At 41.7% G+C, this 11,895-nt stretch overlaps 1 protein-coding gene across 1 annotated transcript; it reads right to left on the bottom strand.

Annotated features, from left to right (window-relative positions):
* Positions 1-1,466: 1,466 nt before the first annotated feature.
* CTHRC1 (collagen triple helix repeat containing 1) lies at positions 1,467-11,541 on the bottom strand. The gene is made up of 4 exons (XM_028113398.1): positions 11,389-11,541; positions 6,994-7,215; positions 4,760-4,976; positions 1,467-1,609 (listed from the first exon to the last, which is right to left on the bottom strand). Exons 1-4 carry the CDS (start codon positions 11,539-11,541, stop codon positions 1,467-1,469), a joined length of 735 nt encoding a protein of 244 aa, XP_027969199.1.
* Between the last annotated feature and the right edge of the window lie 354 nt (positions 11,542-11,895).

Raw genomic sequence — 11,895 nt, forward strand, 5'->3', positions numbered from 1 at the left:
TGGATCTTGGATCCTTTTCAGTTGTCTTTCAGAGCTGCCTTGTTTTCCAGTATGCCATGATGTTCCAGACTCACACTGTACATTTTCTGCCCCCGAGCTGAAATAACCCATTTCTTCAAGGAGGCTTAGTTCCTTTTAGTAGGAAATGGAATGTGGAGATCACAATCTGGGTGTTACCTGACTGGTCATTTCTAAGCCTTTTCTAGGTCATTGTTTGCAGGCCAAAAACTAGGAGGCTTTGTTGTTATTGTTTTATAGGCTTCTTTAAGATAAAGTACTTCAGGTAAGTAGTGTAGGGATGCCATCATGTGACTGGTCAGGTTTCCCATTTGGTAGATTGGTACATTCCAACTGAGCCTCAGGGATGTAGTCCTGAAGCAATCTTTTTCCTTGAGCTGACACTTCAATGAATCTAAGGTAAGTCCTTCAGAATCCAGACTTGACTGGTTCAGGACCCTTTTAAAGGGGCCTGATACTTCCAATTCAAGGCCAAGACTCACCTAACTTTATCAGTCTGACACCTGTACTTCCTTCATCATGAATTCTTTCTGATCACCTCAGCCAGAGGTAATAGAACGTCCTTTGAATTGTACCACCCCTCGAACAACTTCTATGTCAATCAACATATTGATCTTTGATTTATTGTTATTTTTGTATATATCTTCCCTACCAAGTGGCAAGCAATTTGAGGACAGAATTCCTCTTTTCTTTGTTAAAAATAATGATCTTTTTGGGCGCCTGGGTGGCTCAGTCATTAAGTGTCTGCCTTCGGCTCAGGTCATGATCCCAGGGTCCTGGGATCGAGCCCTGCATCGGGCCCCCTGCCCCGCGGGAAGCCTGCTTCTTTCTCTCCCACTCCCCCTGCTTGTGTTCCCTCTCTCTCTGTGCATCTCTCTCTGTCACATAAATAAGTAAAATCTTAAAAAAAAATAACGATCTTTTTATTCTTTGTTAAAGATAAAATTCCTAAAATGCTAATGTATTTCCTGACAGGTAAATATCCTTTTTTTCTTTATATTTTTCAAAATATGGAACTCTAATTTTACTTGCAATTAGGTTAACATATTAAAGTTGTTTGAAATAGCTTTTATTTCACAGATATAAAACAGTTCTGAATATTTACAACTTGTACAAAGACTGGTATGGTAGCGTTTCTGTTTTAAAAATTGCTATCCTAAGAGAATAGGAAAAGTTCAAGACCACAATGACATTCCAAATTATAGGTACAGGAAATGGGGACTATGAAGAAGGTATTCTAATCAACTACAAAATCCTGAAACCATTTTTGATGGAAGGAAAATGAATAATACTGGATTTTCAAACAGTGTGAAATCACACTTTGGTCTGAAACACGTTTAGCTTTGCTTTTTATTCAGATGTATACATAAAAATTATATAAAAATGCCACTAAAATGAACCCTTCAAAGGTTTAATAAAAAAGAGGTAGGGAATGAAAATTAAAGGATTTATTTTGGCAGTTCTTCAATAATGATGCGAGATACTGAATTCCATCCAGTAGAGGCGTCTCCTTTCGGGTAATCCGAACAAGTCCCAACCCAGATGGCAATATCCACTAATCCAGCTCCAATTCCTTCACAAAGCCCTTCCACTGCAGAACAGAGATGAAAGTTAGACCTTCCTTTAAAACAAAAAGCAAAAATCTTCACCTAAATGTTATTACTTTAGCAAAGTAGGTGACAAATCTATTGAATGCACAATTAAAAATTCTAATACTTAATAAGGATTTCATAAAGATAAGTTCTCTTTCTTACCACATAAATATTTTTTAAAAACCTATACCTATCCATCTGATGATATAAGCTGAACAGGCAGTTTTCTTACAGGTTTCAGCCATAAAACCAGAATCTGTTTAGTTACTGAAAGTTACCGTTTAGGTGACTGAAAACAAAAAAGCAATTTATTTGACTAAACAAAGGAAGCCAAGACTTTTACTTGCTTTGCAGGCCTTTTTTAAAGAAAGCCTTTTCCAACATTTACCTATACACTTGATGCATAGAAGAAAGGACTTCTGTAACATTAAGAGAAATTCTAGCATAATCATTATACCAGTCCTTCGATCTGGGAATCCCATTTTACATGGACTTTCCTCACCGTGAACAAACAAACAATCTTGCTTTTCCTCTATGTTCTTATGCTTTATAAATATACAACTTTTCTTAGGGTCTCTGGACTTTCACATACTAATATACGACTTGCAGTCCATCTTACCAAGATCCTTCTATATTAAAAAAAAAAAAAATCCCCCACTGGTCATTTTAACAGACAAAAAGATATGTATGTCTGTGGAAGGGGGGAAAGGAACCAGAGGTTGCCACATTCTTTCAGAAAATGAGTCCTGACATATATAAGTAGTGTAGGGATGCCATCATGTGACTGGTCAGGTTTCCCATTTGGTAGATTAGTACATTCCAACTGAGCCTCAGGGATGTAGTCCTGAAGCAATCTTCTTCCTTGAGCTGACACTTCAATGAATCTAGCGTAAGTCCCTCAGAATCCAGACTTGACTGGTTCAGGCCCCTTTCAAAGCTGGGAGAATGAAGCAGTGTGGCCACAATCCTATTTAATCTAGCACCACACCGAGGGAGAATGGCCAGAAATACTCATGTTCTCCCAAGTTCTGCACGTCCATGGCCTAGAAACTCGTTCACCTCACGCTACAGGACATAAGGCAAATTTGGGTCTAGCATCAGTCTCACATGAGGAGAATCAAATGGTCACTTCATGGTCTTGAACCTGTGAAGTAATGTTTTTTGAATGAATGAACATTTTTGCTCTACGGTAATATTGCAACTTATTAAGCACCTAAAATATGTTGGATTAGGGGGTTCTAGACCTGTTTTCTTTCCTCTTGGCCCTAGGTAACAAGGTGACATTCAAATGTTTTTCAAACTCCCCATGGGCATATCCAAGGCTTTAAGTCATCCTCAACGTGCTAAGTATAAGTGTGTCTCCTTTCTCTCAAGAAAGAGTTTCAGTGTATGAGGGAAACTGATTTTATTACAGAGGTAAACTTCTATCATCTTAATACAAAAACTGCTATAAATAACAAATAACTTCTGACATTCCACCCAAGTGATCACACCAAATAAATTTCTACACCATGGTCGGGAACTGCTATGTTAAGTAATTTATAAAGCATATGCATGTATAGGTCACAGTTCCTGGGCCTGAGGGCTTATATTACAGCAAGATATTAGCACAAACACCTTAAAGGTAATACAGTAGAAAGTAAGTTGCTTATACCAACTGTATCTATCACATACATACTATATAGTATGTAATGTTTAATATATATACTTATATATATAATTTAATAACATATATACTAAACATTTATATAATTTAATAACATATATACTACACATACGTCACTTCCTAATTGAATTTTGATGTTAATCCAGATTTTTCTTATTGTAGAGACTGCTTCTCAGATGGAAAACATATCATCCCTTCCAGCACAAGTATCTAAGGACTTAGCGATGAAGCTTTTTAACCTGATCAAAGAGAGGGCTGGGGAGCCAAGAGGGCAGGCAAGGGGCTGGTTTCTGCTTTCCTGAACACTGATTCCACTGTCCTGCATAACACACTTTTATTTCCCTGGACTTTCTCTATATGCCAAGAGAGGGGGTTCAAATATCTTCTTTATAACTCAAGGACAGTGTGGGGATTTGAGGAAGAATGCAGAAGGGATGCCCTTGATTTCTCAGGAATAAACGTGCTATGTTAATTTTGGGGTTCAGTATCTGACTTGGATCCCCAAAGCATGCTGAAATAGAATTTCCTCTGATTAACAGTGGAGGGATCTCTTCTCTTCCCTCTGCCATTTTTTAAGTACAAGGTTAGTGAGAAATCCCTGCAAGACATCAGGGGAATGAAGCTAGTGATACATACATCTTGTGATTCTCCCAGTAGGGACCATCATGATGTACAATCCCACTGCAACTCAAGAAAGCCAAATATTGATAGAGGTGTGTCTGGGTGATGACATTAACAGACACCCCCACCCCTTCTATTTCTTTGGTATCTTCCAAGCTTTCTTTAATGAACCTTAAAATAGAATAAAACAAACCAATAACTTTTTTTCTTACAGCTTAAGTGACCACTGGTTTAAATGAATGTCTTTTCTCTTATACTAGGCAGAAACAAAGAATGCACTATAGAAATGTCCTCTTTTACAAATTCAGCAGACAACATCTATCCTTTTAAAGGACAAGGTGGAGAAATAATCTCCTTATCAAGTGGATCTCAACCTTGGCTGAGCATTAGACTACCTGGAAACGATTCTGAAATCCCAGGGCCTTGGCTGCATCTAGACCCATTAAGTCAGACTCCCTGGAAGGGTGGTACCCAGGTATGGGGATTTTTTTTAAGTTCCCTAGTTGAGCCTAATGTGTAGCCAGGGTTGAAAACCCCTGTTCTGTGGCATCATGGGCTGTTTTGCCATTTCATCTAACTCAGTGATTTTCAACCTTGGGGAACTTTAAAAAAAAAACAAAAACACGGTATTATCCCCAGAGATTTTGATTCAGTCCGTCAGAGACGGGGCCCAGTTATCTGTGTATTTTTTTTAAAGATCCATTTCACGGAATTCTGAATGCAACCAGAATGAGTAGTTCGGTACTGAAAATTTGCTATAGGTCTTTATCACAGGCTGGTGAACGAGCATGATAGTGGGTTCAAAACCAAACTTTGGTGTCTAAAGCCATCAGGCACACCCTGCAGTCACTATTCCACATACCAGAAGAAGTGCGATGAATATTAATTGTTGAATTGAGTTCAGGGCTTCCTTGGTCCAAATAAATGATGGCTTCAATGGGAAGAGGTCCTGAACATTCAGCTCCATTGAACGTGAAATACCAACGCTGACAGCATGCATTTCTGCATTTTAACCGAAGGGAGCCACTGAACAAAACTCTCAGAGCGCTGTTTGAGCGCATCTTTGTAAATGTACACTCCTATCACAAACACAGAAATAGGGTTCAATTAGCATTTTCAATTTTCATTCAAAAGATGCTTTCAAGTTGTAGTGTGGATGTTATTCAATTTTCCTTTTCCTCCAACTACATTTTAAAAAGCTTAACTTTTACAGAGGGAGAGAGATTCTCTGCAAGGCAGAGAAAAGACTCATATTGGTATTAGGCACTCTAAGAAAATCAAATCATGGCATTCTTAGAATTCTTCACACCACGGAAGGTATCTTTTAGTCTTACTCAAAACAGCTTGTCTTCAGTATTTTAAGCCAAACCAGCCTATATATTTACTTTTTTTTTCATTCCAAAAATATTTCCTGAGCCCTACATGCTGGATGCTACAGTTAACGACAGTAAATGAAACAGAATCTCTGCCCTCATGGAACTTATATTCTAGACTATATATTTATTCTTGACCAGTTTCTTTTTGAGCAACAGCAAACAGTATCAGGGGTAAAGCAGAGGTGGAGGTTTTAGGCTTTACCTATAATGACACAATTAGAAGGCCCCGGGTTTTTTCTCTAATTACTCTTTGCAAAATTTGTCTCTCTACTGGCTCATGGTCTACTATCTTTTACTTTCAGAAAGCTCCCAAACTCATTCTGACCGCTCCTAAAAGAATCTTAAAAACATATTAATAATTCAGAGTCCACAGGGATAGTTTCAGAGAGAACTCAGCAACTTTTGATGAACTATACATAAGTAACCAGTCTATCAATGTCAGGAGTTTAAAGAAGCAGGCAACATTTTAACACATTTAAACACAATGCTTTCTAAGAAGTAACATAGGAAAATAAAAATGGTCACGGTCACCAAAACTCTGGAAGCTCTATGGAAATTCTAGTACAAAAAAATCAAATCAAGACAGCCTCAAACATTTTTATAGATAATGGAACAGACAGTAAAGAGCTGAGGTGAGGAGCATCTCAGAGTTCTGTGAAAGTAAGATCTCTTCTACTTGCATTTGCCTGGTGGTAGGAGTGGTTGATATCAAGGAATAACGTATTGTTGAATAATAATAATATACACACGGAACCATGTACAGAGTTGGTCAACAAAAGAAAGAGTCTTAGGAATAGCACCAGTTTCTTCAATTCTGTGCCATCCTGGTCCTCTGGCCAGTTACTTTTGAAGCAAACCCTAATTTAAGTGACTGAATCATTAATCAAAATGCGTTGCTAGACAGGCTCTTCCGAGTACTTTTCCTCCCTAAATGTGGCAAAAAAATTTTAAATGCTTACTGTTGTACAATCTCTGGTCTGTTCCACTTCTCCTAAGCTTAGTAATTTTAAGCCACATCTGCTACCCAGAATAAGGACAAATACCGATGGACTTCCCACTTGGGAGATCATTCCTATCACATGGTTAGTTTCTTGGAAATTTCTTCCCACCCTTATGGTGTCTGGAGCCACAGCAGAATTTCTTATACTAATTTATTTATTTTTTATTTTTCTTAAAGATTTTATTTATTTATTTGACAGAGAGACACAGCGAGAGGGGGAACACAAGCAGGGGGAGTGGGAGAGGGAGAAGCAGGCTTCCCCGCCGAGCAGGGAGCCCGATGTGGGGCTCGATCCCAGGACCCTGGGATCACGACCTGAGCCGAAGGCAGAGGCTTAACGACTGAGCCACCCAGGCACCCCTTTCTTGTACTAATTTAAAGTTAAGTTCACTTTCGAACAAGATTGGAAAGTTGCTTACTGTCCAGCACAGATACTTATGCTCTCCCTTTTTGTTTGCGTTTTTAAAAAAGGAGTGTCATTTTAGACATTATTAGGGTTAAAATACCATGGTGATTTATTTGTCTTAGAAATACCTTTATAAAATTAACTCTGAAATGTTATCTTTTTTATTCATTAATTCTAACTTAGCCACAGGGTCCCTACTCCCTAATTTTGTAAAAAGTCTTTTAGCAAAAATAAAATAAAATCTTAAATTCACACTCAACTATGAAAACTCTTAAGTTTTGCTTCAAATTTAAAATAATTCAGACTTTACTTACCGCAATTTTTCCAAGATCTATGCCATAATTGAGCGAACTCCATGAACACTGCTTGTAGTTAGGTGTCCAGGACTCCTCAAAGCTTTCCCTCAAGCATTCCCCCTTTTCTCCTTTGAATCCATCCCGACCTGGGATCCCAGGGGTACCGGGAATGCCATTGGCCCCAGGGCTTCCATCTCGCCCAGGCACCCCTGCAGGTCCTTGTAAGCACATTCCATTATACTAGAGCAGAAAAAGGAAAAGGGGACAAACCCCCATCATTCAAGATTCAAAGATTCTTTCTGATTAGAATTGCATTCTTAAAAGGTTTATTTTATTTATTTTAGAGAGGGAGAGAGAGCAGGAGAAGGGGCAGAGAGAGAGATAAGCAGACACCCCGCTGATCATGGAGCCCAACATGGGGCTTCGCTCGGGGCTCAATGGGGCTTGACTGGGGGCTCAGCTGGGAATTCAATGAGGGGGGCTTGATCCCAGGACCCTGAGATCATGACATGAGCTAAAACCAAGAGTTGGTTGCTTAACCAAGTGAGCCACCCAGGGGCCCCTAGAATTGCATTTATTTTGAGCCCTTGGAGTCAAGAATCCCTTCATACCACTTGCATGTGTTCTAGATGAGTTATTATAGAGAGAACTGATTTTAAAGTTATTTCCAAAATATTGAGATTTCTTTCCCATTCTTTTTTTTTTTTTGCACAGACTGCTCACACACACACACACAATCAAAAAAGACAAAATGTTTTCATTTGTCTGCCTTTTTTCTACTGCTTATTAAAAGCAAACATAATTTTTAAATTGCTGTATTCCAGGGTGAACATAATTAGATATACTGCTTTTTTCTTCTGACCCTATATGTTGTAAAGCACTGTAAAGTATCCTAATGATACTTTAAAAATTTTATGCAAACATTGCACTATTTTGGGATACTTAGGTTATTTCTATTTTTTCTATCATTAGTATTATTGTAACGAAAATTTTCACCCATATAGCTTTTTTTGTCTTTTGAATTATTTCCCTAAGACATAGTCCTAGGGATATAATTATCAAAAGATCTTAGTTAATAATTGTCTTACACCAGCAATATCTTTGAATTGGATTGCACATCTCCCGCTTCTCTCTATTTTTATGTGAAGGAAGTGTCATTAGATTAAAACTTCTGGCCTCCAACCTCACGTCTCCTCAGGAGCAAATGGCCTGGTGACAGGTGACCACTCGCCTTCAGTGGGGTGGCAGTAATCTCTCAAACCTCTTAAGTGCCAGGATTCTCTCTGGTTTTCTTGGTGGGCAGACAGCAAGAGTATCAGCTAGAAATTAAGAGTATGGATTCTCTGGATTTTTAATACTGGTTCCACTGCTTATTAGCTATGTGAGATAAGGCAACTTGCTCAACATTTCAGTGCCTGTTCCCTTCGCTGTATAAGAGGGAAAATAATAAAGATTCTTACCTTACAGGGTTTGTGTGAGATTTAAGTGAGATCCTATATAAAACTGTGCTTAGACCCATGCAGGGCACACAGTACACACTGCGTACATCAGCCATGATGATTCTTATTACCCCCCAAGACCATGTTGAGGCAGTGACACTGGGCAGGTGTGTCTACTCCCTTGGGTGGACCTTACCAGGGTCTAGACCCAGGAAAGGCAGCATTAGCAAACCGGTCGGCCAGCACACACACATAAGCCACACACACCAACATAGTTGGGTATGTGGTAAAGGTAACATTTTATCTCCATCTGTCTAATTCCCCTGTCTTTTTTGGAATTGGTCCATTTATTAGGACCCCAACCTCAAATGCAATCCACTTAAATTTTTACTTTAACATTCCCCTATTGGTGTAAATTGTACTATCATTCTGTATAACGACACTATCCAGTGAGAACAACAACAACAAAAAACAAGATTCCTTATATATTAAAATAACTTCTGGACTTAGACATGGTCATATCATAAAATCCAGTAATGCCGCTGCCTAGGAAAGATCCTCATGTAAATAATGTTTCCCAATCAATTTCTTCTCACATCACCAATTTCATCTATCAAATCACTGATAAATGATTTTTGTCATGACTTTGGCCACTACCATTTTCCTGATGTAAGAAAAGGCACTATTTATTACCAAAGAAACAGTAAAAGTATGTAACAAAAGTACAAATGTATTTAACACAATTTGAAGACAAGTTAAAGTATAAAATATTCTAAAACAGTTTGGTTTATTTTAGACTTACTTTTCGTTTTAGTAATCTCATCCACTTTCACTAGCAGATACATGTTTAGACATAGATTTCAAGTGGGAAGGGAGAAACAAGACTTCTGATTTTTTTTCACTATTATCCTCCCTGAGGCAAGATGGTACACAAAGTTTTATTTTCCTATATATCACTAGTTCTCAATCAGGAATGATTTTGTCCCCCAGGGTGTACTTGGCAAATGTCTGGAGGCATTTTCGGTTGTCACAACTTGGGAGGGGAGGGTACTACTGGCATCTAGTGGAGATAGGGACCACAGGTGCTGCTAAACATCCTACAATGTGCAGGATGGTCCCCACAACAAAGAATTATCTAGCCCCAAATGTCAGTAGTGCCAAGGTTGAGAATGTTTATTCAGATTTTTATCTAAAACCTGCATTTCAGTGGCCACATAATTTTATTGAATTTGGTTCCACGGGTATTACATCTGTCTTCTTTCACTTTAAAATGTTAACCCAGCATAGGCTTAGTACTAGGCGGGCGTTCTGTAAATGTCTGTAGAATGAACCCCTGTTTTTCCACTGGCCACCAGGGGGCAGAGCTTGCTGGAAGCTTGAAAGGAACGCTTTGAAAGCTCCTGTACAAAGAAGTTGCTTTATAGAATCTGTTAAAACCTTCTCAGTGACCACATGAACATTTTTTTTTTCTCCAGCAAAACCCAAACCCAATCTACAGGATGCACCTGAGCTTGGTTGCACAATAAGCTTTTCCAAGTTGGGCGAGAGTTGTGGGAAACCGCAGGTACTGTAAATCCGTGAAGGAAAAGAAAAAATTGCTAGCTTTATGGAGAAAAGGGGTATTTTGTGTATCATAATTACAAATTCATAAAATGCAAACTGCACATGAACCCCAGCCATTTGGTACAGTTTTAGGCAATTTAGACACTTAAAATAGAACCGAAGCCCTGAACACATTGTCTGCTTTGTGGAGCAAAATTACATAGCACATCACCAAAAAGTGCAGTGTGCAATGGCAGGAATTTTTTTCCAGAGGTTTTGAATCTGGCATAGAACTAGCTGCCAGGGAGCTCAGTTTATAATGGCAGCTTAAAAAAACAGGAGGTTTTTTTTTTTTTTAATCAAAACAATGCCCCCCCCTTAGGTCCTGCAATGCCTCTAAACGACATTTGTCTGCAAATAAGATTGGCCTAAGGACTGAAGTTTATTATGTGCCAAGGAATATTGTAGTTGTGAAAGGACAGCTCTTGACACAGGGCAGAGGACTGCTCTGCTCTCCATTGGGTTTGTTGACTTTTGGAGGGAAAGAGCTTTAAGAAAACAGACCTTCCCATAGATTAGCCCCTCAGAAAACACTTGGGCTATTTGTTTTCTCTTCTGAAAACTGTCTTCTCCCTTAGCTCCACTGTGATGCTCCTGTTTGGTGGCCACAGGCTGAGGACCCAGGGTATCTGGAAGGATTGACCGCCCATCTGTCTATAAACAGAACAATGACCCGGGTCCTGGGAGGGTTAGTGCGGGGTCTCTTCATTTTCCCCTTCTGGCCTTAATCCCTCTGAACCATTCCTGTCCTGAGCTGTGGTCGCCCGACAAAGTAAATTGCAGCCCACACTCCCTAGGAAGATGACCCAACATGACTCATAGTGTTCAAGTTACAAAGAGTTGGACAGATACTTTGTGAGGGTTGTTATTCTCTCCTGCAGGCAGACGTGGCCACCAGCCCCAACACAGGACACGTCGCAGAGCTCTGGCCCAGGCCCACCCAGGGGATCAGCGAGTCCAGGGTCTCCCAGACATCTCCCAGGCCCACCTTCTAACCTACTCAAGCTTCTCAGTCTCCCGCCTTGCCGCCCTAACCCTCTCCGTCTTCCCGGGGTGTTGGGGGTGGGCGGGGGGAGGCCCTCAGAGGCCAGAAATGTATTTTGGGACGTCCCACACGACCCACGTCGCATCTCCGCTCCACCATTTGGGTCTCCCGTGCGAGTTCCATGTCCCCATGTTGGGGGGAGGTGGGGGAGACGGGCGCGTTGCTCGCATTGCCCAGGTCCTACCTTACACGTGGACTCAGACAAAGCGGGACACCCAGGCGCACGCACGACCCACAGACGCAGCTGTACAGACCACCCCCACCCCACCAGCCGGACTCCCGTCGCCCCCGTGCGGCCCGCGTCTCTGTCCCCGCCGCCGGACTCACCACGTCCACCACCTCCCTCTGCCGCAGCAGCGCCTTTTGCTTCCCCTTGGGGCTCTCGGAGGCGCTCGACGGCGCCCGCAGCTGCAGCAGCAAGAGCAGCAGGAAGCCGAGAAGCCGCTGCGGGGAGGCGGCGGCGGGGCCGTGGGGGCGCATGGCGCGCGGCGGGGAACTATACACCAAGCGCGGAGCAGGAGGACGAGGCGGCGGAGACGCGGCGCCGGGACGTGGTCAGAGTCTGGCCCCGCAGCGCTGCAAGGCCGCCGCAGGCTGCATCAATGTCCCTTTCACCCGCGCACCTCCCTCCCTGCCTCCCTCCCGCCCCACTGGACACCGAGTTTCCATCCAGTAATAGGCGGGAGCCCCCACCCCGAGCCCGACCCTGGGCGGGCCGACAGCCGGGCCCGCCCCCTCCTGCGCGGCCGCCGGGACCCTGGCGGAGAAGCCTCCTGCGGAGCCAGGCCAGGGGGCAGGGCACAGGGGGCGGCGGTGGGGGGGGCCACAGGTGGA

Source organism: Eumetopias jubatus, unplaced genomic scaffold (assembly GCF_037043125.1).
Source record: "Eumetopias jubatus isolate StellerSeaLion01/CBP00866 unplaced genomic scaffold, mEumJub1_p1.0 scaffold_4, whole genome shotgun sequence".
NCBI lineage: Eukaryota > Metazoa > Chordata > Mammalia > Carnivora > Otariidae > Eumetopias > Eumetopias jubatus.

Bases quoted from the DNA above. Each gene is read 5' to 3' on its own strand.
- CTHRC1 (XM_028113398.1), bottom strand. From the start codon at position 11,541: ATGCGCCCCCACGGCCCCGCCGCCGCCTCCCCGCAGCGGCTTCTCGGC. The intron at 7,216-11,388 runs GTGAGTCCGGCG...TTTCTGCTCTAG, and splicing joins AGAGGGAGGTGGTGGACGTG to TATAATGGAATGTGCTTACA. The intron at 1,610-4,759 runs GTATGTGGAATA...TCTGTTCTGCAG, and splicing joins TATTCATCGCACTTCTTCTG to TGGAAGGGCTTTGTGAAGGA.